The 27,256-nt window shown below is 34.4% G+C and overlaps 1 protein-coding gene across 1 annotated transcript in view; it reads left to right on the top strand.

Annotated features, from left to right (window-relative positions):
- Abcb5 (ATP binding cassette subfamily B member 5) overlaps positions 1-27,256 on the top strand; it is a 126,324-nt gene that overhangs the window by 74,668 nt on the left and 24,400 nt on the right. The window contains 7 exon segments of the mRNA XM_027932653.2: positions 4,616-4,759; positions 5,841-5,945; positions 6,083-6,160; positions 9,773-9,856; positions 21,922-22,125; positions 24,648-24,748; positions 25,688-25,828. Of these exon segments, the coding sequence (XP_027788454.2) occupies positions 4,616-4,759; positions 5,841-5,945; positions 6,083-6,160; positions 9,773-9,856; positions 21,922-22,125; positions 24,648-24,748; positions 25,688-25,828 (857 nt within the window).

The raw sequence follows: 27,256 nt of genomic DNA on the forward strand, positions 1-27,256 counted from the left end.
CCTTTATTGAAGCACACTAGTGGCGACTGACCAGAACATAAAGCTGTTCCCCTGATCAGCCCTGAAGAATTGCAAGGGCACTCCTTATAAGCCTGAAAACTGCAAAAGGGATGTTCGGGGGTCTAGCCAATGCAAGCAAGCCAGGTTACAGAAGAGGAAGAGTGCAGTCAAGCAGAGGGAAGCCTAACCAATCACAGTTAGCCTAATCACCCCAGTTATAGAAACAGAGCCCCGTTACCCTAGTTATAGAAACAATGCCCCATTAGGTAGTTCTGTGTTCTTAAAGGTTTCTGTAGGTTTTCTATAGGAAAAGAACATATTTCCCCAGTCATGACCCTTCTACTTGGCATGGTTGTTTTACATAATGGAGTCACAAAACAAAATGGAGTCACATTTGCTTTTACTATCACAGTCTTCCTTCTTCATTCCCTTTTAACCCAGGGTAGAATTTTTAACTCATGATAGAATTCAGAGGCCATTAATCTGAATGTGTTAAAAAAATTTTTTTCTCACTAATCCTTAATAGAAGTTTAATATTTACCTTAATTATTAATACAAACAACAAAGTACAATAATATTACTAGTACCTATGATATCACCAGTAAATATCACAGAAATTTCCATAGCAGGCTTCTTACCCAAAAGAGTAAAATTGACAATATCTGGCATTCAATCAAAAATCACCAAACAAAAAAGCATGAAAATACTATCAGAAATTAAAAGAAAAATCAATAAATAGAAATATTAAAATAAATATAAAATAAATAGAAATAGATTCCAAAATGATACATTTTGTAGAATTAATGGAGACACTGAACAGTTATTATAACTATATTTCATTTGACCATATTTCTGCAAAGGAAAGGAGAAAGAGTACCAAAAACACTTTAAGAAGTAAAAGTAAAAAAATTTCCAAATTTGACGAAAAACTCAGGACTGATTGAGCAAGTAAAACAGATAGAATATACAGATTACCAATATCAAAAATGAGAAACTGGGCACAGAGGCCAGCCACATCTGTAATCCCAGGTACTCAGGAGGCAGAGACAAGAGGATCTCAAGTTCAATGTCAGCCTCAGCAACATAGTGAGACCCTATCTCAAAATACAATAAAACTAAAAGGGCTGGGGATGTAACTCAGTGGTAGAGTACCCCTGATTCAATCCCCTAGGCTATAAAGAAAAAAAGGTGGAGGAAGACGGAGGGGGGTGGGGATGAGAGCCGGAAAGCAGCTCAGTGGTAGAGCTTTGCCTAGCATGTGCAGGTCTCTGGGATTAATCCCCAGCACCATAAAAAAGAGAAGGAAAAAAAAAAAAGAAGAAGAAGAAGACATCACTGCAGATTCTGTGTATATTTAAAAGAATAATAAACTGGACATGTGGCACATGCTTATAATCCCTGTTACTCTGGAGCCTGAGGCAGGAGGATCACAAGTTTGAGGCCAGCCTCAGCAACTTAGTGAAACCCTGTCTCAAAAAATTAAAAGGACTGGAGATGTGGCTCAGTGGTAAAGTGCCCCTGGATTCAATCTTCAGTACCAAAACAAAATAATCTTATGAAAACAATTATGCAAACAAATCTTGAAACTCAACTGAAATAGGCAAATTCCCTGAAGGACACAAACACCTGAATAAATCAGGGCTGGGGTTGTAGCTTAGTGGTACAGCACTTGCCTAGCACATGTAAAGCACTGGGTTCGATTCTCAGCACCACATTAAACAAACAAACAAATAAATAAATAAATAGACATAGCGTGTTCATTTATAACTAAAAAAATTTTTTAAATAAAAATAAAAAATAAATTCAGAACTTTTATGAATAGTTTGGTTGCAGTGACACGCCTATAATCCCAGTGGCTTGGGTGGCTGAGGCAGGAGGATCCAGAGTTCAAAGCTGGCCTCAGCATTTTAGCAAGGCACCAAGCAACTCAGTGAGTCCCTATCTCTACATAAAATACAAAATAGGGCTGGGGATGTGGCTCAATGCTTGAGTGCCCCTGAGTTCAATCCCTAGTACCAAAAGAATAAAAAAATAATAATAAATGAATTGATACGTTGAATAATCTTGTATCTATTAAAACAAAATTAAATTTGTGGTTAAAAATCTTTTCCATGAAAAAACTCAAGGCCCTGGTGGCTTTACTAATGAATCCTAATGAACAGAAAGTTGAGAATGTTGGTCTATAAGACTGACATTATCATTTTGTTATTAAAATTAGACAACTTAAAAGGGGATGTGGCTCAAGCGGTAGCATACTTGCCTGGCATGCGTGCGGCCCGGGTTTGATCCTCAGCACCACACACAAACAAAGATGTTGTGCCTGCCAAAAATTAAAAAAAATAAATAAATATTTAAAAAATTCTCTCTCTCTCACACTCTCTCTTTTAAAAAAAAAAAGAAAAAAGAAAAGAAAATTATTGCTATATCCCCCCCATGAACATGTAAGAATTCATAACAAAATTCAATGCTTAATTCAACAGTGTATAAAAGGAATAATACATCACCAAATAGGGTTTTTATGAATAGTTTGAGGTTTAATATTCAGAAATTAATATACTAAAAGAGAAAAAAAATCATTTCAATAAATGCAGAAAACCCATTGACAAAATGTACCATCTATTCCTGATAGCTCTTGGCAAATGAGGAATTGGTACACTGTACTTTTTATTTTTTCCTTTGGGAGTACAGGGGATGCAACCCAGTGTCTCACACATGTTTAGGCAGGTGCTCTGCCACTGAGCTACATCCCCAACCACTGTAAACTTTGTTTTTTGACTTTATAAAATTCTTGTCTCTCTCTTTAGAAAATGCCTACTTTATATTTTTTATGTCAGATTATCTTAAAACATGCTACAATCTGTAATATATTTAGATAGCACAGCATCTTTCATGATTTTACAGAAATGGTTCATTTGGGGTTTGTCTTATTTTATTCTTCTCTATCTTGATTTCACTCTTTTCAGTGATACCCATTTTTTTTAACCTGTGCTTATATATTATGCCAGAGGCAAAAGGGCTTTGTCTTTACATGATCTATGTAATGCAGATTTTTCTGTAGAAGCAAGACAACCCTTCGGTATATCCTGTCCTATAATTCACTGGTATTATGTCCTGGAACATGCTAATTCTTAGTTTCATCACAAAATATGGTGATTTTGTAAAACATTTAGCTCTATGTTTAGTACTTGATAAAAAGCTGGTATGCAACTTTTAAAATTTCACATAGTCTCTTGGATAGTCACCTAACATAAGTTGAATCATCATTATGATGAGCCTCAGAAAACTTTGGAAGGAAAAATTATACATACATACATACATACATATTTTTAAAAATTAAAAAAAAGTGTTAAGGATTGTGCCAAAGATTCAGAAAAATTCTACTCTACTGTCTAGTATATTTCATATGTTACATTATAGATCTGTTTGTAATTGGCTAACTTATCTAGGTTTAATTTTACTCTCAAACTGATTTTTTTTAACCTAGGTATTATATATATATATAAAATTAAGCAACCTAATATAATTGTGACTTCACCATTCTGAAAACAGACTTTAAAGGCTTCAAGAATTTTAAAAGTTCTATTGTCCAAACAACAGTTTGCAGCATAGATGCCAGACTCAGATAAACTGTTTATTATATTCTTTCCTAAGGAATTCTCTGGTTATTAGGTTCATAAATATCACTTTATAAGCGAATGTCATGAGGAAGTTTTAACTCATGAAACAGTAGTTCACTGCCTACTTCCTTAGGGAAAATAATTTAAATAAATCCACTACACATTCTAGACAACATAAGGAGAGATCATCATCATGGTGTCATTTATCCTCTGACAACTCCCTGCATGGATGCCAGGAAGGGTTGGGAAACACCTGAGTGGTTGGCATTGTGCTTCCTCTGCAGAAAACCCAGGATGTGATGTCATGTAATCCTTCCTCTCCAGCAACCTCAGCAACAGCAATGTCTGCTAACCTTGATTGGGTGCTAATGCTGAGCTAATTTTATTCTAAAAACAATCCTATAAGATAGGAACGGATACCATCACCTTTGGAAAGATAAGACACAGAAACTTGGCAAGTTTAAGCAGTATGCTTGGACACTGCCGCATTCTGCTTGTAAATAGGAAGCAAGTTTTGAACTGAGGTATTAAAAAATGTGTTTTGTAAATAAATTATGGAACTGAAAGACTTTCAAGCTTAAATCCTAGTAAAACTTTTACCTTCTGTACTTCCTCTGTTTATTTCCAACCTAGACTCCGTCTCATCCTAGAGTAGAATATTAAATCTAGTTTAACAAGGGTAAAGAAAAATAGACCTATTATTTTTCCTGTGGTTCTCAGTTACCACAGCATGTGAGTTAATTGATATTTTCTTAACAATGAGTGACATACCAAAAAGTGACATTGCATAAATAATCCCCTTTGGGTGAGACTCCTTTGTGTTTTGTGATCATCCTTAGTAATATAGGCAGTGAAATTTTTCTAAGAGAAGTTCTATTTCTACCCTGCTGTCTAGTATATTTCATGTTACATTATAGATCTGTTTGTGATTGGCTAACTTTTCTAGGTTTAATTTTACTCTCAAACTGATTTTTTTAACCTAGGTGTTTTATTTCTAGATGAGTCTTCCTGAAGTGTCTCTATTGAAAATTTTTAAATTAAACAAATCCGAATGGATTTTTGTGATTCTGGGGACACTGGCTTCTGTTCTAAATGGAACTGTTCATCCGATATTTTCCATCATCTTTGCTAAAATCATAACTGTAAGTAAAACTCATTTGCTAATATCTTTTAACAATTTAAATTAAGTGTAGTGTGGTAGAACAAACTCGTTGGACCTTGATCTGTAAGGGGGAAAGTGAAGGACTCAGGCGGGGTCACCCCTGGGTCGGTAGTGAGTGGGGGGTTCTGGAAGGAAAGTGCACTAATTTTGACTCCAGTGTTGTATGAGCATTCTAAAACACTGAAGTAGTAAAGCAGACGAATGCAGCTCCCTCTTTTCAACTAGTCAAAACAATGGGCCATTGATAGTTTGTTTTTGTTTTGTTTTACAATGGCAATTTTTTAATATCAGCCAGCTCATGGAGAGGAAATAAGAGTTGGGACCTTGAATGCTTGTTTGAAGGTTCTAGCAGGAGAGCATAGCTCAGTGATTGAGCTCTTACCTAGCATGTGTGAGGTTCTGGGTTCAGTTTTTGGCACTGTACATAAATAAATAAAATAACAGTCCATTGTAAAGATATTTTTAAAAATTTTTAAAAAGAGTTAAGGATTGTGCCAAAGATTCAGAAAAATTAGTTGGTTCAATGATGTTACTAGATCCCTGTTAAGTTCGTTGGTTCAAAGATGTTACTAGATCCATGTTAAGTCCTCATTGTCCCTGGTTGCACCACTATATTTCACTAACATAAACGCCAATATAAGTATAATTGCTAACTTTAAGAACCATTTCTAGGGACACACCTAAGGGCCTCATATGCAGGTACTTTATAAACAGAGGCATATTAAGTAACCTGAGTTCTTAAAGTGATTGGAAATAATCATTGAAACAAACTCATGATTTAATTGAAAATACACTGTAATAATAATAGCAGATAGAAGACTCACTTACCTGATGTCACACTTCCATAGTTAACAAGAGAAAATTATAAGTAAAATTTTTTTATCATTTGTATTAAATGCAGGACAGTAGTAGAATATGGCACTTTCTCTTCCCAGAATCGGGAGGTCTTTGTTATATGTTGTAATTCATTTAGAATAATCCTGACAATATATAGATTATTTTTTTCCTGTTTCTTTTATTTTTTCTTCTAAATTCCTGATGCAGATTCTATTTCTTTTCAGATGTTTGAAGGTGATAATAAAACCATATTGAAGAACAATGCAGAAACCTATTCTATGATATTCTTCATTCTGGGCATTATTTCCTTTGTCAGTTTCTTCATGCAGGTAAACGTTTAATAAATGACCCTGAGCAGTTTTATTTTTTGATGTTGTTATTTGAGTTACAAATACAATAGCTGAATGTTACAGAGACATAGAAAAGAGAACTAAAAATAAATGTAGATTTTCTTTTTGTTTTCCAGGGATTGTTTTATGGCAGAGTAGGGGAAATTTTAACCATGAGATTAAGACATTTGGCATTCAAAGCCATGTTATATCAGGTCAGTGTATTTAATTGAATTTGTATTTTATTTGAAGTCTATTAAAAAATATCTCAATTCTTAATTCCTTCTCAGGCAATTTCTGAACATCGTCTTTCCTTTAGGTCATTTAAATGGATGCTTTTTGTTGTTGTTCTGAGGAGCAAAAATCTGACATCAGAATTCATACAGTGCTGGGCACGGTGGGGCACAGCTGTAGTCCCAGCAGCCAGGAGGCTGAGACAGGAGGATCTAGAATTCAAAGCTAGCCTCTGCAAAAGCAAAGCTCTGAGCAACTCAGTGACACCCTGTCTCTAAATAAAATACAAAATAGGGCTGGGGATGCGGCTCAGTGGGCAAGTGCCCCTCAGTTGTTCAATCCCTGGTACCAAAGAGAAAAAAAAAAGAATTCATATAGTATATTTTCCTAATAAAAGCAAGTCCAAAATTGTGATGTTTGAAAGTAAGACTTATGGAAACAAGGACTGAGCTTCCAGTCCCATTCCTTGCATTCAACTTAACAAGTCTCTCTTTATGCATGATTGTGGTGCTCCAGGATCAGAATGGAAGACCAAATTAAAACTGAAAAGCAAGAGCCACAATAGACTGGGAACATGCTTGAAAGGAAGGAGTTTGATAATTTGTCCATCTCTCATCCATTGGCCAGCTTAAGTGTTTTTACTCCACACTTGTTAAAACAGCCAGTCTCCCTGCCCTCCTGGAAAGAGTCCTGAACTCAGATACCATCAGTGAGAATGGCAGGTCTGCCTGCCTCATACAGATGATCAATTGCACCTGCAAAATAACTAAAACTAGGTGGATCAAGTAGTAATCTTGAAAAGTGAGTCTTGGGGGCAAATGGCAGGAATGTCTCAGATTGGCACCTCTAAAATTCTTTCATGAGGCTGAGGTGTATTGGGTTACCCTGAAAGCCAGTAATCATCTGGAGCCCTTTGCCTCACTTTCTGTCACCAAAGCTCACCGAGCAGGAGCAAATAGCTTCCTGCCAGGGTAATTTCTTTTCAGAAATAGAGTTACTGTCACTCCAACTGAGTCGTCAAAACCAGTTTCTTTTTTTTTTTTTTTCTCTCCCTCTTGTGACTTTTAGAAGTGCTCCTCTAAGGCCTGCCACATAACAGAATTCTGTAGTCTTTGTGCTCTTGGGGAACTGCAGGATGTTGCAGTGAAGTGATCTGGAGGCTTCTGAGAGCAACGTGATGCTCTGAAGCAAAGGATGACCTAATCCCCTTGGCTCAAAAAGGTCCTGTGTCAGATGTTTTGCTCCAAATTTGGAGAAACTCCTTGATCTAGAAAAAGAAAATCTACTTGAGGGATTACGAAGTCCTTCATTGCCTGCATGCATCTCTCATGCTAAATGTATAATACCCTTCATTAAAACTTTTTGTTCTTACTTCATGTCTTCATCTTTTAATTTAACTGATAATAATATTTTGCACTTGAGAGTTTCCACTTTTTTTAACCTTTATTTTATTTGTTTGTTTTTATGTAGTATAAGGGATCTAACCCAGTGCCTCACACCTGCTGGGCAAGTGCTCTACCACTGAGCCACATCCCTAGCACCATTCTGCTAGTTTTTGTCTTGGTGAATTTATGGTTTTCCCTGTTTGAGTGTATTTTCCCTGTTTGAGTGTATTTACTTTATATTTCTAGGAATTTTTTAAATGTTTCCTGAATGTCTAGCTACTTTTATGCAGAAGATTATAAATTTTAATTTTTTTCCAAAGCATACCTTGAACTTCCCTTTTTTTTCACAGAAAGCTTTTAGTGGAAGAATCTTAAGGCCGTGAACCAGTTTAACCAGTAGAACTGTTGTTAATCTAATAGTTTGGTGGTTAATATTGGACATGAATCCTTTGTCTAGCATTAGCTATGTGAACATCAGTGCAGTAATCTTGTTGGATAAAGAAAGCTTTGCCCATAAGAATGTTCTAACATACAAGCCATAAACTCTTTTAATGCATAAACTCTTTTGATACAATGACACACACAGAAACCCTGTGCTGTCTAACACATATTATTAAATTCAACTCTTTCCCTTTCAGTACATTATTTATTTTCCATCATCATCCCTCAGCATTCTTTTTGCTTCGTATATTTGCTTTGTAAATTGGAGGAAAAGTGTAGTTTAGTTAGCCTTTTCCCCTGTAAGTATCTTCACAGTTTTGCTCTGTCCATTGTGATATATGTTTTTACCTAGCTTTTGTCATCTGGTTTTGTCCTACGATAAGACTCTGTGAGGTGTGTAAAGCATGCTAAGGCTTGCAGTGCTTTTTATAACCATTCTGAAATCTCATGTGAGATAGAGGTATTCATAGAATCAGGTGTGGTTGTTTTGTAGGTATAAAGTCTGTATTTTATGTGATTACTTAAGATCCTTCCCAGTTGAAAAGAATATTTAATTGTTACTGACTTCCATGCTTGTAAATAATTTATTGTTCATTGTGTTTCAAAGCTATGCTCGTGGTATGGCAGGATCTAGACTGGGATTGTGCTTTCAAAGAAGCTACTGTGCAGTGTGGAATATGATCCCCAGAAGACATCCTTTGAGCATCTAAGATCCTAAATTCCTGGGACACCTTCCCAATACAATGACTCAAGAGTGGTCCTACCATGCTGGGGTTGTACCCACCCTGGTTCCTTCCATATTCCTCCACAAGAGTTTTCTTCTAACACAATTCCATGCATAGCCTTCAATCTGTGAGGTTTTTGTTTTCTTAATTGTTAGTAATGTGCAACCTGAGCCTCAGAGCCCTGGCTGTGTTGCAGTAAGCCAAGAGTTTGGGGTTTTTTTGTTTTGTTTTGTTTTCTCTCTCTCTCTCTCTCTCTCTCTCTCTCTCTCTCTCTCTCTTTCTCTCTTTACTTACTAAAATTAAGCTATTTTTCAGATACAATCTCCATATGGTTTTAATCCACAAGAGATACAAGTGGATTGACTTGTGGGAGGAAACATTCAATTGCTAATAAAAGGAAATAAAAATTCCTCAGGATGAGAAGTACTAAGAAGTACTGCCTTTGAAAATGACATTATTTCTTGCATTATGTTTTTATTGCTTGCATTTTTGACCTGTCTCCTTTAGATTGCATGCTTCTTAGCTGCAGGAGTTTCACAGCCTTCCGCCTCTTGACCATCTCACAGTACCTAGCACATATAAAATCTAGGGAATAATATGTCAGGTAAAATCTTGCCCATTTGGATCCTAAAGAAAAGAATAGACTTACTATCAATAGCCAGTTTAGGTAAAAAGATCTGAAAATATTTCTAGATTGTGTTATACATTGATTTACTAGTTAAATAGAATCTGCCCTCCACAGAGTATTATTTTGTGGAGTAAAACTACGTGATGTCTCTAAATGGCCAGTTTTAACATAATTTATTTATGCAATATTATAACATGGTAATGAGTCCAAGCTGTGGACTTAAGTTTTTCAGTTTATATCTAAATACAGATCTCTATAAAGTAAGAAGCACACATCAGTTGATCACCAGTACTTATAAGAATTAAGTACCAGTGTGTGAGGAGGCAGGTCAATGCCTTCTAAGTTACAACAGCAAAATCATAAATCAGCAAAGAATGTTTTTGATAAACATAAGCATGTTTCCTGTTTCTCTAGGATATTGCCTGGTTTGATGATAAGGAAAACAGCACGGGAGCCTTGACAACAACATTAGCCATAGATATCGCACAAATCCAAGGGGTAGGTATATTGTTTTTATTTTTAAATGGTGTATTATGTGGTGTGCACATGGGTACCTGCGCACATGTCTTTGCCTGTATTTGCGCTGAGCTGAGATGACCCACGTCATCAGGAGGACTGGTCAGTCTTCTGAATAGCAGGGAATTCCTAATGAGATGTGGGGAAGCCTTTTAGATTTGTGTATGTTTAACCAAAAAAAAAAAAAAAGAAGAAGAAGAAGAAGAAGAAGCTTTAGCACATGAAATAGGACAACTGGAGGACTAAAAAAGATAGCAAGAATTAATTTGAGAAAAGAACTCAGATTTAAATAGTAAGAAAAGATAATAAAATGAAAGAAAATACTCTCACTTAAGAAAAAGGACATGGGGCTGGGGATGTGGCTCAAGCGGTATCGCGCTCGCCTGGCATGCGTGTGGCCCGGGTTCGATCCTCAGCACCACATACAAAGATGTTGTGTCCGCCGAAAACTAAAAAAATAGATATTAAAAATTCTCTCTCTCTCTCTCTTGATCTTTAAAACAAAAAGTAGACATTATTTAAAAAAAGAAAAAGAAAAAGGACAAAAGTTTTGTTTCCTTATCCCAGACAATAATTCTTATTTAAAGCAATGTCTAACAATTTATATTCACACATGCCTCTGGAAATGATTCTGTGCTAGCTGTTATACAGACCAGTTCTGTGTAAGCAACATGTTTATGTATCACAATCAAAATCATTAACACAATGGCCAGCATAATATATGTAAAGTTAGTGCTTAAATAAGTGTGCGGAGTAGGCTAATCTTCAAGGGATAAAGAACTTATTAAGTTTTTTCCAGTTACTTTAATACAATTAATTTTTATGTAACAAGTAAGACTCTTACTATGAGAAAAAAGAGCACAAAACAACATCTCTAACTTTTGAGATAAAGAACTCAATCTCTTTGTTAAAATAAGGACGTCTGCAGAGTTATATGCTTTCCTTTTTCCTTCTGCATGTGGAAAAAAAAAAGGAAAGTATCAATGGTCCACCTCTCAACAACAAGGTTTTAAACTATTAGAAATACTAAGATGTCAATTACAGCTTTTTTTTTTTTGTACCAGGTACATGCCCATCTCTTTTTATATTTTATTTAGAAACAGGGTCTCACTGAGTTGCTTATGGTCTCACTAAGTTGCCAAGTCTGGTTTTGAACTCACAATCCACGATCCTCCTGCCTCAGCCTACTAAATCACTGGGATTACAGGCGTGTGCCACCATGCCCAGCTTTAATTACAGCATTATTAATAGAGCATCAGATTGTTACCTAAGACAACTCATCAGAATTGCATGGTTTTTTTTTTTTAGGTTTTCACAAAAGATGCCAACTATTACAATTTTTCTAACTTTTGCAAGATCTCTGTTCAATATATACCACCAAGGATAGATTTATATGTTAGAGGCTAGAACAAGTTAGTTACAATTGCAGATGTCCTCACCCATCCATTTTAGGTTGAGAAAGCTAATTTCATGTTGAGAGAGAGATGGAGAGAAAAGATGGCAGCTGCATCTCTTTTTGAGATTCTTTCTGTTAATTTTGAAGGCAAGGCTCTAGAGTTTCATCAGATAATATTTAAATTTTTAACAGAAGCTGAGAAGCTTGGCATAAATGGAAAAAAAATGAAGAGTGAAATTTTGCTTAGTAGTAAAATAATAAGGGCAACCTGCTATCAGGTCCTCTCTCGCCCTGTGAGAGTTCTGTTTCTGTTTCTATTCTTAAATAAATCCTTCTCCTTTCAAAAAAACAAAATAATGAATATAGCATTTATTTATACAACACAATAGATTTATACTTGTGCATTTAGAATTCCATGATTTACAACTCCGCACTGAAATATCAATCATTATTCCATTTCAATCTGAATTTCATCTAATTTGCTATTTTTTCTTTACTGTACTCTTTTTCTTTTACTACCTTTTTGGGAATCTTTTGATTGAAACAGGCATTCATACCAGCAGTTATAGATTATAAGTGAAACACCTCTTTTAACAAGTATTTGCTTCACTAAAAAGCCAAATGAATACTGAAAGACCAACATTACTGCCCTTACATTCATTAATTATTTCTAATATAGTATTGTCTCTGATTGAGAAAAATTAATGAGAATATTACTTTGCCTGACTTTTTGTTTGTTTTGTTTTTTTTACTAAAGATCAAACCTAGGGTACTCTACCACTGAATTAAACCCACAGCCTATTTATTTATTTATTTATTTGCGACAGGGTCTCACAACCTGCTGAGACTGGCCTCAAACTTGTGATTCTCCTATTGTAGCCTCCCAAGTCACTGGGGTTACAGACGTGTGCCACCATAGCTGCTTGACTTTTTATAAGTATCTTATTAACACCAAATGATCTTTTGAAACGTTCTTGTTGCAATTAGGAAATGCTGATCTCCTAATAACTTCTGGACAAGTAAAATCATTGTCACTAACTCAAAAGTAATAGCTAAAAAATAATGATTGGAATTCTGATGAAAGAATTTGAACTTGCTGAATTTAAACATAAAATGACCAAAAAAGGTTTCTAAGGGTGAGACTGTGTCTACTAGTAAAGTTACGTAATTCATATAAACCTTGAAGAGTTTTTTTTTTAATCAAACAAAGAAGTATTTACCAATCCTATTTGTCTACCAGTTCCTTTTTCTCAAAGATGCTTTAGACAAGAAATGAGTCAGGAAATAACTTGGGGGTTATACTTTCTATTATATCAACTTAATTAAACCATACTTCATCTTAGTTTTTTTTGTTTTTGTTTTTGTTTTGTTTTGTTTTTTTTTTTGTAACCAGGGATTGAACCCAGGGGGACTTAACCATGCAGCCATATCCCCTTTTTATATTTTATTTAGAGACAGGGTCTAGCTAAATTGCTCAGTGCCTCACTAAGTTGCTGAGTCTGGCTTTAAACTTGCCATCCTCCTGACTCAGCCTCCCAAGCCAGTGGGATTACAGGCATGTGCCTCCACGGCCTGAATCTTAGTTTCTTTACCATGTAATTTCAATTACATTTTGTCTTATCAAATGTAAGAGAGTGAATATTCACAAGTTAGCTCTAAAATTTGATACATCTCAGTCTGAAACCTTTATTGGCCAAAAATATATGTCTTGGGATTTTTTAGAAGCTCTGATACTTTGAGAGTCATGATAAAAACATGTTAATGAACACAATCCTAGAAGAGTTGAATGAATATAACCAATCTGACTGGTATGGTTTTAGCCCAAGGTAGTGACTTATTGCCAGTACATCTGTCAACACACTGTTTTCAGTGTAATAGGTAGTTTTAATAAAGGTATAAAACCATTTTAGATTCTTTTGGAGACAAGATTTTACAAAATTACAAGGTATTATTATTTCTGCATATTTTAGTAACCCTCCCATCAACCAAAAGTCTTACCTCATTTTTGTCCACAAGAAAGTGTGTTGTTGACACCACAGTGTAAACTTTATTTACAACTGACAGACCCCGTGCTAGTGCCAAGAACTTCTCATCAGAACTATAATTATATTGCCCCAAGAAATAATAAAAATTTATTTCATTTATTAATTCCAAAAGCCCAACAAGCTGATTAGTTAGAACTAGAATATTATTACCTAGACAATGATGACCTCATTCCTTAACTTAACTTTTTGACATGGGAAATGTACAAAACAGCTTGATATTACTTTTGATTCAAACAATGTTAGTTATTCATTGAAATGACTTTACCACAGTATAAAGTTGATATATAATTAGTTTTGCCCTGCAGTTTGAGATTGAGTAAATTAAGAAAAATTATCAAGTCTAATCAAAAGCTATATCTAAAGTCATGAAAATGCCTGATATATTTGATTGTTTTCCATAAAATGCATGCTGATGAATAATAACAATGAATAACTGTAAGCTTTAAATACTTGACATCTTGACAAGATTTTGTAAATTCGTCCAACTGATTCTTTTTTCTGTTCACAAATATTTTCACCACCATCAGTTATAATGCATCTTAACAGATTTCACTTCGGGTTGCATTGACTTAATTTTTTCTTAAGTTCTTCGAAAGTGTTCTCATCTGTAGTTATCACATGGAGACTATTCATGGCACCTAACTGTTCAGTCACTTCAAACTCCACAGAGGTCCTCAAAAAACCAAAAACCAACACTGAGCAATATCATTACAATCTATCAACTTATCCTGAGCCAGAAAAACCACTCAAGATAATCTACCTTACTTTTTAATTATTGACGTTGCTCTCCATGTCTTCATTGAGAATAAATTTTCACCAAATGGCTAGTAGTCTTAAATACAAGTCATGCACTCTGAACATACTTCTTCCCATTATAATCAAACATGATTTAATTAACTCATTTCCTGAAAATGATTTTCTTTACTTGGCTGGTAAATGAGTCATACAGAAAATTACTTTGGTTTCAGCCTCATTATCACATTTTAATTTTGTGAAGAAATTCTGCTAATACATTCTATTTTAAATTTTCTAATTTTCCTGAATCTTGTTTTCTTATGAACTGGGAATATTATAATAAATGGTCAGTCTGGTAAGGTTTATATATTTTGTTAGTTTTCATCACTACATAGTGTCACTACATATAAAGTAAAATGTTTGTAATTAGAATACAAAACTAGGGACTGGAGTTGTAGCTCAGTGGTAGAGCTCCCCTGGCATGTGTGAGGCCCTGGGTTTGATCCTCAGTACCACATATAACTAAATAATTAAATAAATAAATAAATAAAAGATCTAAGGACAATTAAAAAATTTTTTTTAAAAAAATGCAAAGCTGTTCGCAGTGCACCATGCCTTAAAAACATTACATTTGAAGTGCACTTTTTCTTTCTTGTTTTGAGATGATGGATATACAATGGTAATTTTAAAAACTAGGATAAAATGTCACAATATAGCAGTACAAGAGGTGCTTAACATGCTATCAAATTATAATCACATCACTGAGATTTGTAGCATGTTGAACAAGCAGTGCAATGTGATGAGGGGGCACATATGATTTATCTTGCATCTATTGAACTCTATTATTGAAACCTAAGACTGCCAAAAAACAAAAAGTAAACAAAACAAGACAGTATTCTAATAAAACTTTATTTTTGGACATAGGAATTTGCATTTATACATCTATCACATAATGCAGTATATTTTTCCTCTCAATTTTTCCCCAGTCATTTAAATATATAAAAAAAAATCTGTATTTGGGGTAAAATTGGGAGTTCATAACCAACTTGAATCTAATGTATGAAATATGATATGTCAAGAGCTTTGTAATGTTTTGAACAACCAATTAAATAAATAAATAAATAAATAACCTTCTTACCTTGTGAGCAATATAATAATATGTAATCAAATGTGGACTACAACCCATGTTGTTTTGACCTGTACAATAAAAAAATCCACAAAAGATTTCAAATGGTATTTTACAAAGAAATCCAAATGGACAATATCCTTATACATTTATTCTATTTTTTGTCTTTGTATTTAGAGTGTGATTCTTATAGGCAACCTATAAGTTGCTTTTAATTGGGTTATTCAGCCCATTTTCATTTTTCTGTGACTATTAATATTAGGCTTAAAAGTTTCATTTTGCTATTTTCTGCCACATTTGTTCTTTTTACAGTTTTCCTATTTTTCTGCCTTCTTCTGGATTAAAATTCTTTATTATTCTGATATTTCTCTCTCTTCTCTCTCTCTCTCTCTCTCTCTCTCTCTCTCTGGAAAGGGAGGTGAAATTACTAGTTGAGGATCTTTGCTTTATTGTTTTAGTGGTTACAGAGTGTTAATAGTATACATCTTTCACTTATCACAGTCTACCTCCAAATATCAAACTATAGTTTTTTGAGTTTTTTTATATGACAGTGAAATGCATTCATTTCAATTCACAATAGCCAAACTGTGGAACCAACCTAGATACCCTTCAATAGATGAAAGGATAAAAAAAAATTGGCATACATACTCAATCTATAGTTTAAGAAACTTCCACTGGGTATGGTACCACATATCTGTAATCCCAGCTACTATGAAGGTTGACAAAAGAGGATCCTAGGTTGAAGTTCAGCCTATACAATTTAGAGAGACCCTGTTTCAAAATAAAGTAATAACAATTTTTTTAAAACACTGGGGATGTAGCTTTTGATAGAGTTCTTGCCTGGCATGCTTGAGGCTCTGGGTTTAATCCCCAGAACTGAAAGAAAAAGAAAAGAAATTGACAATAGTGTACCTCCCTTTTATCTCAATATTTTGCTATTATTATCATACAATTCCTTTCTACATATGTACTAAACATCATATGTAGAATAAATACTCTTAAACAAAAATGGAAGAAAGTCAAATGTTTAAGAGTATTTATTGATCAACTCTACATCATGATTATTTTTATTTGTCACTTGTCTCCTAAAGAACTTCAAATAAACATAAATAGTTATATATTGACTCACATAGTTAACTTTTCTGGTCTCTTCATTACATGTTCTAGATACATATTTCCATTGGTATCATTTGCCGTCTGCCTCCAGGTCTTTTTTCACATTTTTTGTAGTGCAGGTCTGATAGTGATTAATTATTTTGGCTTTGGTGTGCCTGCAAAGTCTTTATTTCACCTTCATTTTTTAAATACATTTCCACTGACTACAAAATTTGATGTTGACAGATGTTTTTATTCATAGATTAAAAACATTTCTGTACATTCTTCTTCTCCCTATTCTTTTGTCAATAAACTATCTATAATTATCTGCCTTTTTTCCTTCTATATATTTTTTGGTTGCTTTTAATGCTTTTCTTTTTTGCTGACTTTGAAATTGTGATGGACTTTCATATAGTTTCTTCTTCTTATGCTTGAAGTTCATGATTATCTTGGATTTATTAACTTGTGGATTTCACTGGAAAATTTATTGGTCATTAATTATTCAATTTTTTTCTCTAACCTCTCTCTTCAGGGACTCCAATTATACATATATTAAACTGCATAAAAGTTGTACCATATCTCACGAATGCATTGATAACATGTTCATTGCAGCTTTAATAGCAAAATAATAATAATAAATTATTGCATATCTAGCATGCATGAGGTTCTGGGTTCTACCCCCAGCATGGGAATAAAAACAAAGATGGAAGAAAGTCAAATGTTTAAGAGTATTTATTGATCAAGAAAAAACTTGTAGTATAATGTAAAGAAATAAAAACAGAATACACAACTGCATACAAACAATAATCCTACTCTGATGTCAGTATATGAAGAATGTAAATGTAAATTTTAACATTATTTAAGCTTTTTCTAATGATCATGTTTTCATGGTAAGAACAAAACATTTATTTTGCGGGGGTAGGGGGACAGAGTACCAGTTCAACAGGGATTGAACTCAGGGGCACCTAACCACTGAGCCACATCCCCAGCCCTATTTTGTATTTTATTTAGAGAAAGGATCTCACTGAGTTGATTAGTGCCTTGCCATTGCTGAGGCTGGCTCTGAACATGCCATCCTCCTGCTTCAGCCTCCTGAGCTGGGATTTCAGGCGTATGCCACTGTGCCTGGCCAAAGCATGTATTTTTAAATGTAGTCAATTATAACTGTGTTTCTAGGTAAATAAATAGGAGTTCTCATTTTTCCATCCCAGCACTAAGTGTCATGTGTCCCAATAAAATAAGATTCATAGTCAGGCATGATGGTGTATGCCTGTAATCCCAGCTACTCAGGAGACTGAGGCTGGAGGATCCCAAGTTCAAGACCAGCCTCAGCAATTCAGCAAGGCCCTAAGCAACTTAGTGAAACTCTGTCTCAAAATAAAAAATAAAAAAGGGCTAGAGATGTAGCTCAGTGGTGGCCCTGCTGGGTGTACTCTTTAGTACCAAAATAGTAATTACTATTTTAAAATTTTGAATATTAAAAAAACGTAGTTCTTATAAAAACAAATCTGCTTATTTGAAGTTTTTTTCTAGAACATCTTTTATCTTACCTCATACTATAATTTTTCTATCCTTTTCTATCCTTTACACATTTACTTAGACCAATTTATAGTGACTAAAAAAGGAAATAAGAAATGTCATATCTAATATGTACACTTTAATGAATATATTTAATTTTTCAATTGGACATTACTATGATGAAGTAGCTAGAGTGCTAGCCCTCCATCAAAGTGGAAGAAGGGGAAGAGCTGGGTTTTGGAGCCCAGCCATGGTTTGCTGGGCATCCATGTGTCACCACAGCCCATTACAGGGATGAGCAGAGCCAGAGCAAAGTCAGAACGATATTTTGCAGGGGAGTGGCCAGGGCCAGATTGGTTGAACACAGAGAGATTAATCACATAAATGAGTCTATTAAAGAAAATGGAAACCAGATTTTTCACTTGTTTAAAGGAGGTAACAAATTATGGAAATGGAGAAAACTGAAATTAACCTGTAGCCTTGGACTGAAATCACAGTTATTGAATAATTGATAGTTGAATATTGTATTTGTTTTTCAGATTTGATTTTTTTAAGGTAAGACAGGTTACTTTGTCATGGAGGAAAAATAGTTTGTTGATGAAAACCTTTATACATTTATACATTTCAACATAAATAGAGAAAAAAATATAAATATAAATGTGTGCATGCATCTATCCATACACATTTACATAACTTCACAGTCTGCCCAAAAATAATGAGCATAATTAGTTCCATATTTTGACAGCTAAATAACATCTCTACTAAAAGGAGTCAGAGGTATATTGAGAAATTATTGATTCCAGCAGTAGGGCAGAGATAGTGCAAGATGAATCTGAAAAATCAGTCTATGTCAGAAAATAAGAACATATACAAAGATTGATAAAGACATGTCAAAAGACAACAAAACTGACTTGAGAGGACTTGTGGTTACATCCTGGGACAATTTCTATATCAAAATAAGAATTAGTTGGGGGTGATGGCTCCTGTCTGTAACCCCATGTCCTGGGAGACTGAGGCAGGAGGATCATAAGTTCAAGGCCAGCCTGGGCAACTTAGCAAGACCCTCAGCAACTTAATGAGACCCTGTCTCAAAATAAAAAGGACTTATCAGAGAGAACATTCGGCCTTTGCATGGGAAAAATGGAGGAACTTTGATTGGGCAAGGGGAGAGAGGGATGGGAAGGGTGCATGGGGGCAGAAAAGATGGTGGAATGAGATGGATATCATTACCCTAAGTACACGCAAGACTGCACATCATGTACAACCAGAGAAATGAAAAGCTGTGCTGCAGTTGTGTACAATGAATCAAAATGCATTCTGCTGTCATATATACCTAATTAAAATTAATTAATTAATTAATAATTTAAAAACTTAAAAGAAAAAAATAAAAAGGACTAGGGATGTACTCAGTGACTAAGTGCCTGTAGGTTCAATCCCCAGTTAAAAAAAAAAAAGAAGAAAGAGAGAGAGAGAAAGACAGACTTACAAACCACTTGACAAAAATAAGAAACCATACTAAGAACCTAGTTTATACTACAAAATAAATAAAGTTTAATGAGAAATTGAATATTAGTATAGCTCAAAAGAAACTCACCTCAAAACACTTATGAATTAACAAAAGAAAAAATAGCTTCACAATGGAGAAACATAGAAGACACCATTTAATTAATTATATAAGTAAACACTACCAGAATAGGACCAATCAAAGTTGCGTGCCACTTGATGAGATGCAATGAGAAGAATACAGAATCACTCCTGTGTTATGCATGCCAAAAATTCATCATCTGAATCTAATCATGAGGAAATAGAGGATAGGCACAAATTGAGAGACAGTCAACCAAATAACTGGCCTATAATCTTCAAAAAATTGAAAGTCATGAACATCAAGGTAAGGAATGAGGAACTATGCCAAATTGAAATGGCTAAAGAGACATAATAACTAAATGGAGTTTGCAATTCTGAATTGGATATCCTTTTGCTATAAAAGGATATCATGATTTAGATAACTGACAAGACTTGAAGTCTTAGGGTTTGATGGCAATCATGTATTAAATATTAATTTTCTGATTTTGATTAAGAGAGAGAATGCTTTTGGTCACAAGAAATCATCCGTGAGTACGCAAAGGACAGTAGGATTTGAGGTCAGCCCTTAATCTCAAATGACTTCAAAGAACAAAGAGTTCTTTATCTTTCATTAGAAATCAAACGACTGAGGGCAAGTTATTTTGTCTTTCTACCTCAGTTTCTCATTTACATTGCAGGCATAGTAATTAATTGCAGGCATAATGACAGTATCTATCTCCTAGCATTGTTATAAGATTGTTATAAGGGATGGGGATGTAATTTGTCAGTGGTACAGCATTTGCCTAACATACATGAGGCCCTAAATTCAATCCCCAGGACTGCAACAAAAACTAAAAAGAGATTATTATAAGACAGTGAAGGTGAAGTGCTTATTTTCTGCTCAGTAAGTGTTGGCTGTTCTTTGAGCACCTTTACATATTAGCTACAATAATAGCATGAAAATTATGGTAGCTGACATTCTCATTTCTTCCTACTTATTGGCCTCTTTCTATCTGCTTTCCCTTATGCTCTCCTTTCCTCTCCATGTTGGCCTTTCCATATCAACTCTTGCCTCTCCAACATAAAGCACTGTACTCCAAAGAATATTCAGTGTGAACCCAGATGGCTTAAGTTATAGTTCCTTACATGATTATCATATCTTCACTGAGAGAACTCATGAATGAAAAAACAAATGTACCAAAAGTATACAAGATCTTAAGAAGAATGAAATTATGACATTTGGCAGTAGATGGATGGAATTGGAGAATATTATATGACATGAAATAAGTAAAATAAGCCCACCCCAAAAAACAAAGGCTGAATGTTTTCTCTGATTTGCAGATGCTAATTTTCACAATAGAGAGCAGGGAGAACAGAGTACTTTGGACTAAACAGAGGGGAGTGAAGGGAGGGAAGGGGGTATGGAAGTAGGAATGACAGTAGAATGAATCAGACATTATTACCCTGTGTGCAAATATGATTACACAACCTGTATAACTTTACATAATGTACAACCAGAAGAATGAGAAGCTGTACTTCATTTATGTATGGTGTGTCAAAATGCATTATATTGTCATGTATAACTAATTAGAACAAATAATTTTTTAAAATACAAGATCTTATTTTTATAGATTCCATAAAGCAAAAATTTTTAAGAAAAAAATTAATTGTTTACCTTAGACTATTACTAAAGATGAATTCAATTCAATTCTAGTAAATATATAAGCTAAAATATAACATTCTCTTCCTTTTTATTCTTCATGAAATGGAATATGTAAAACACTCGAAGAATTCATACATAATTCAAACCATCTTTTCCAAACCCTTAAAATTTAAATACACATCTGTTTTACATGTAGTAAAATTGCTACTTTCATGTTACTAATTATTAAGATATTTATTGTCCAATAACATTCCCAATACACGGGACCACAGCTTTATACATAGTGAACAATGAAAAATGCTTAGCTAAAGATTGTTTCTTTTTGTTGTTGTTCATTTTTTTTTTTTGGAACAGTAACTGTGATTCTGCTACTTTCAAACATCAACCTTCTCTGTAAGAGTTTCTAAGTTAGGATTTAGAGGTAGGGTGGGAGTGTATGTGGGTACACACTGTGTAGATCTCACTGAGAAGTCCTGTAACTCCAAGTTTCAATAACTACACTTAACTCAGATTGAAGTACAAAATTCTGCAGAACTATTTAAAAAAATATCTCAAATGAAGCATCAGAAATATCTTCCTCTAAGCAGGTCATAGTTTTGGATAGCCTGCTTCTTTCATGCTTTTAGACATTGTTCTATCTATACTGTGGTCCACTACACTGAAAGCTAGTTCATGTGGGGTCTCAATATTGGAAATGAGGCAGAAAATAAAACATGATTCCTAAGTTAAGGGCATTTAAAAATATGTCTTATTTAATATCTGAGTATAAATTCAAAGTATAAATCTAAGTACAAATCCTAAAAAATAAATAATACAGCCTTCCTTATTTTGCAGGAAATGCTAAGAGGAAATCTTATAAGTTTAAAGCTGACTGACTTTTTTTCCCCAAAATATGTCTAATTCTAGGCAACAAGTTCAAGGGTTGGTGTCTTAATGCAAAATGCAACCAACATGGGACTGTCCGTTATCATTTCCCTTGTATATGGATGGGAGATGACACTCTTGATTCTGAGCATTGCTCCAGTACTTGCTCTAACAGGAATGATTGAAACCGCAGTAGTGACTGGATTTGCAAACAAGGATAAGCAAGAACTTAAGCGTGGAGGAAAGGTAAAATGAAGGCTTTATTACCAGTATAACATTTAAAAAATAATAATTAGATCTCCCATCTTTATGATATATCAACCTCATCTTTTAGGAAGTAAAGTGGTATGTGATAGGTTATATGTATATACATGCACACTCATACATATAGATAGATATACACACACACACAGAGACCAGACCAGTATACAACAGGATATAGACAAGGCATGGTGATAGGGTCCATTACAGCACAGGATCTGCAGTCAAATTGGCTGAGTTAGAATTCACTTTATGTCACTAAAACATGTGTGATATGAGCATGTTATGTGAACCTTTGTGACCTTTTGTTTTCTGCCTTGTAAATGGGAATAATAATAGTATCCACTTACAGATTTGTGTATCACACAAAATAGCATTAGTATATGGAAAACACTTAGAATAGTGGCTGGAAGACAGGAAGCATATAATGACAAAAGACATTATTAAGTACCCACTCTTTCCCTCAGTGGTAAGCAAAGCATTACTTTCCCAGTCTACCCTTAGATAACCCTGGCAGTAGGCAGTAATGGATTTTGTTGTTGTTGTTGTTAGGGGTTTTGTGAGGTTTTGTTAGTTTGGGGCTTTTAAATTTTATTTTCAATGCCTTCTATCCTGCTCTTCTTGGCTTTCATCTTGGAAAAAGTCCAAAACCTGAGTTTCATGACAGCCTTTCAGAAGCTGCATCATGAAGATACTGAGTCTTCTCTAAGCCACATATTCCAGGGCTTAGGCTATTCCTCTCATGGTATGGATACACAGGTAACCGTAATCATTTACCACAGTGGTGAACATCTTCTGAATATAAAAATGATTTAGACGTCTTTATGGTCTATATCACAGAAACTGGAACAAGGCTGGAACAGTATAAAGACCATGAATGAGCTGGAATGCCGAGCTCGAGTCAGCTAATCTGTTGTGCCTGACCCTTGAACCTCTCCACTTTTCTTGTACTAGATAAGGACCCTGGAATGTCAGCTGAGTTATGCAGACTCAACTACTTACCAAATAATTGCCTCAGAAGCAGTAAGCAGTTATTTAGCCTAAATGGTATGATTTAGAAGTTGCACAAGTTCTAAATTCATCAAACATTAATTAGATTGTCCTCATCTTATTTTTTGTACCAAGAGCTTTAGTTACATATCTCCTTGACTTTTCTTTTGTATCATTAGAGTAACCTCAAACTATACCATCAATAACACCAAATAGTCAATCTGAGTTCTTTCCCTATAGCTTTCAGTAAGTAGTTTACCAAAGACAAATTTAGAATATAGACCAATAAAACATATTGGTTCTTCTTTAATTATGTGTATAGACTTGAATAGATCATCAAACATTTTATTTTTCATACTTAAAATGGCTTTATTTTTAAAGGGTACAGTATTTTCTAGGTGTCTGTAAGGATCGATCTTTCTCTCTTTGTCAAAATTAATCACAAAGGCTTTTCGTTGTTGTTCATGTATTTTCCCCCTCAAAGGAAACTTCAGCATTCATATCTATCTTCCTTACATACTACACAATGTGTTTTTAAAAAGCACTCTTTGAGTTCATTTTGAAATTAATGAGAATTTTAAACAACTCAACATCAAAATTGAAAGCAGAATCCAGGTGTCCTAACCACAATTCAGAAATCTGGTTCTCTGCTGCAACCCAAATTATCCTTCAAATAATGCTGGGTGGGGCTGCGGATGTAGCTCAGTTGGTAGCATGCTTGCCTAGCATGCACAAGGTCCTAGGTTTGGTCCCCCGCATCACAAAATAAATAAATAATGCTGGATGTCTACCTGTCCCACAACCTACAGAACCTACAGAGCCAGTCTAAGAGAAAATGGGAAGTTTCTCTTTCTAGCCAGTCTGTTTTCATGTCCAAATAGTTCTTATAAGCCAAAAGCCTCCTGTGTTTGAGATCCCATGCTATTATACATTCTTTTTGAAAACTCTATAAATATGGGAAAGCATTAATTATATTTGTATTCAATATCTTTTTAAATTCACAGACATGAAAATGAGAAATGGCTTTATCTTATAAATAATTGTATAGCCACATCACATGATATTATTATGAAATGTTCCTGAGTCCTTTTTAGTTGCTATTTGCATTTTTGTTCTAGAATAAAACAATTATTTCTTTGATTCTCTCTGCTATCTTTTACTTGAATTGTTTCATAATTTATAAGAAAACCCTTTGTATATGAACATAAAGCTCACTAATGTTATATTCCCCAGCCCATGGAACCAATTTAAACTGATATTCAGTAAAGACTTGAAGAGGCTAAACTTGGTACACTAAATCTTTTCAAAAAAATTTGTGCCTTAAGCTTATTACCCGAAATGTAATTTTTGGATCTTATTTTTGGAGATGGAGGGAGGAAGGTAAGAATACTTGACAGAAAATCTTATTGACCCAATATACTTACAATGTCCCCAGTGTACGTGACTAGAATTCACTACCAAGAAAAGTATAAGCATTACTAACTTTATTTCCTTATTGTATTGTCCTATTTTATAAGATAGCAATTGAAGCTGTGGAGAACATACATACTATAGTGTCATTAACAAGAGAGAAAGCCTTTGAGCAAACATATGAGGAGACTCTTCAGATCCAACACAGGTGACTATCCCGATGCTGTTGACTGTGCTATCCTGTAACATCAGTGCTTCCCAATACTCTGGCAGTTTGCCTGGCAATCCACCTGCTCTAGAATCTTTCCTGAGAGTGGCCTATCATAATTTCTCACACAACTTTACTAAGAAGACATGAAGAAAACTCAAGGGCAAACACAATTAAAAATAAACATTTTAGGTCTTCCATGTCACTGAAGTGTACATATCTGTCTTATTATCCAGAAAAAAGACTTCAGGAAGTAACGTATTCAAGAAAGAAAGAGTGTCCATCCCTTTACTTTAAATCTCTAGGATAGTTTATGTTTTAAAACAAATGTATAGGGCAGGGGTTGTGACTCAAGTGGTAGAGCACTTGCCTAGCATGTGTGAGGTGCTGGGTTCGATTCTCAGCACCACATATAAACAAAAAAAATAAAATAAAGGTCCACCAACAACTAAAAATATTTTTTAAAAAATGTATTTACAGCAAACCTGTTTATTAAACTAGCCCCCCCTTATCACACTGGCTTAGCGACACTCTGATTACTTTATACACTTCTGCACTCGTGCCTGTGGTTGGTATCACCCTTTAATTGCCTCTATGTATTCTATTAATGCAAGATTGTTGTAGATAATTAGAGAATATTTATTCATTTCTCTAAACTAAATTTCTTTACTACCCTTTCACAGACTTTGTCCATTCATTTGGAAGTAAATAAAGACATCTTTGTTAAACCATAGAGTATATCACTATAGAGAAAATCATTATCTCGTGTCTTCTCTATAACAATTCTCAGTAGTAAAAAGAAAATCTCATTTATTTAATACTTAAAATACATATCCACTAAATGATAACTTTTCAAGGTGCTATATTCATTATGTTACATGTATTAAGTTGATCCAACTGTAACTCATGCACCATTGTTTGGTAAATTATGCATTTCAGAAATACCTTGAAGAAAGGACAGATCATAGGAAGCTGTTATGCATTCAGCCATGCCTTTGTGTATTTTGCCTATGCAGCAGCATTTAGATTTGGAGCCTATTTATTTCAAACTGGACGAATGACACCAGAGGGCATGTTCATGTAAGTTGTGCATATACAAAGACCGTGTAAGTGGGTCATATTAACCAAAGATGTCTAGTTTATACAGAGAATTGTCATTTAAATCACATATGTGGGCAAGGTGTGCTTAGAAAACTTAAATATATACATATATGTATGTGTATATATGTGTGTGTATGTAAATATATGTTTGATTTTTAACTGGTAGAAAATTACTGTGCATATTATAAGTTTGTGGAGTACAATGTAATATTTTAATATATATTCATAATGTGAAATGATTAAATCAAGCTATTTTTGTTGCTTAATAGCTGTAAAAATATTAAACTTTCTTTAGATATTTAATGGTAAGGGGGGGAGCTGGGGTTGTGGCTCAGCAGTAGAGTGCTTGTCTAGCATGTGCAGGGCACTGGGTTCAATCCTCAGCATCACATAAAAATAAATAAATAAATAAAGGTATTATGTCCAACTACACCTGAAAAAGAATTTTTTTTAATTAATGGTAAAATACTGATACCTATATAATACTAATAATCTGAATTGAATCCCCAAATGAATCACTCACAGTTTTTTTTTTCTAGAATGTGGGAATGCAGGAACAACATATGTCTTCATGATATCCACTCCTCAGGGAATTTGCAAGACTTTATGGAATTCCCAGAATTAAGATATCTTAATAATATTAAGTATGACTACAAATCAATAAGGCTGAGTTCTTTGCTAAGTAAACACTTCAGAAAACAAAGTATATAAATGAGTGTTCCCCTTCAGAAAAGTCACAGTTGGGAGTTAATCATGATTGCCAGTGAGGCTTTCTTTCACAACACATTGGTTGAAGGTGATATTTTAGAATTCGGTTCATCAAGTTATGAATTTCTTTACTTCACAGAAATAACCTAAATACAACTAAGTGAAATCAGAAATTCCAATTTTTAATGTTCATTCTGAGTTTCCTACGTCTGTAATGTCAGTAATAGGAAGCCCAGAATGCACACTCAAATTTAATGGCTAATTGTATCATAAATGTCGTCATTAAACCTTTAGATCTAAAGAAAATCCATACAATATTTGACTCAAAAAGTGGCATTATGCTTTTTCAACAAGCTCACTGAAACATGTGCATCCAAGCAAGAAGCAGCTTCTTCTGAATGATGACTTGGGAGATTATACCTGTTCCCAGAAGGCTGCCACTTAGGAAACACCTGGGAACACCTCTCTGGGTGCTACCCCTCAAGTCTCAGGATGTTCCTTTGAATACCTTCATTGGTGGCACATGTTTGCATTTGTGGTCATGTTCCATTTGAGGAAATGGCCTGAGCTTGTTTGAAGCCAAATAATTTCAGAAAAACTTGGAATCAGTTTTACTTTCTAATCACATGAAAATATTTTCATTTATTAAGTGCAGACTAAGATTCCCAGGAAGTTTCTTTGCTAGGCACTGATAAGAAA

The sequence above is a fragment of the Marmota flaviventris genome, chromosome 1 (genome assembly GCF_047511675.1).
Source record: "Marmota flaviventris isolate mMarFla1 chromosome 1, mMarFla1.hap1, whole genome shotgun sequence".
NCBI classification, from domain to species: domain Eukaryota; kingdom Metazoa; phylum Chordata; class Mammalia; order Rodentia; family Sciuridae; genus Marmota; species Marmota flaviventris.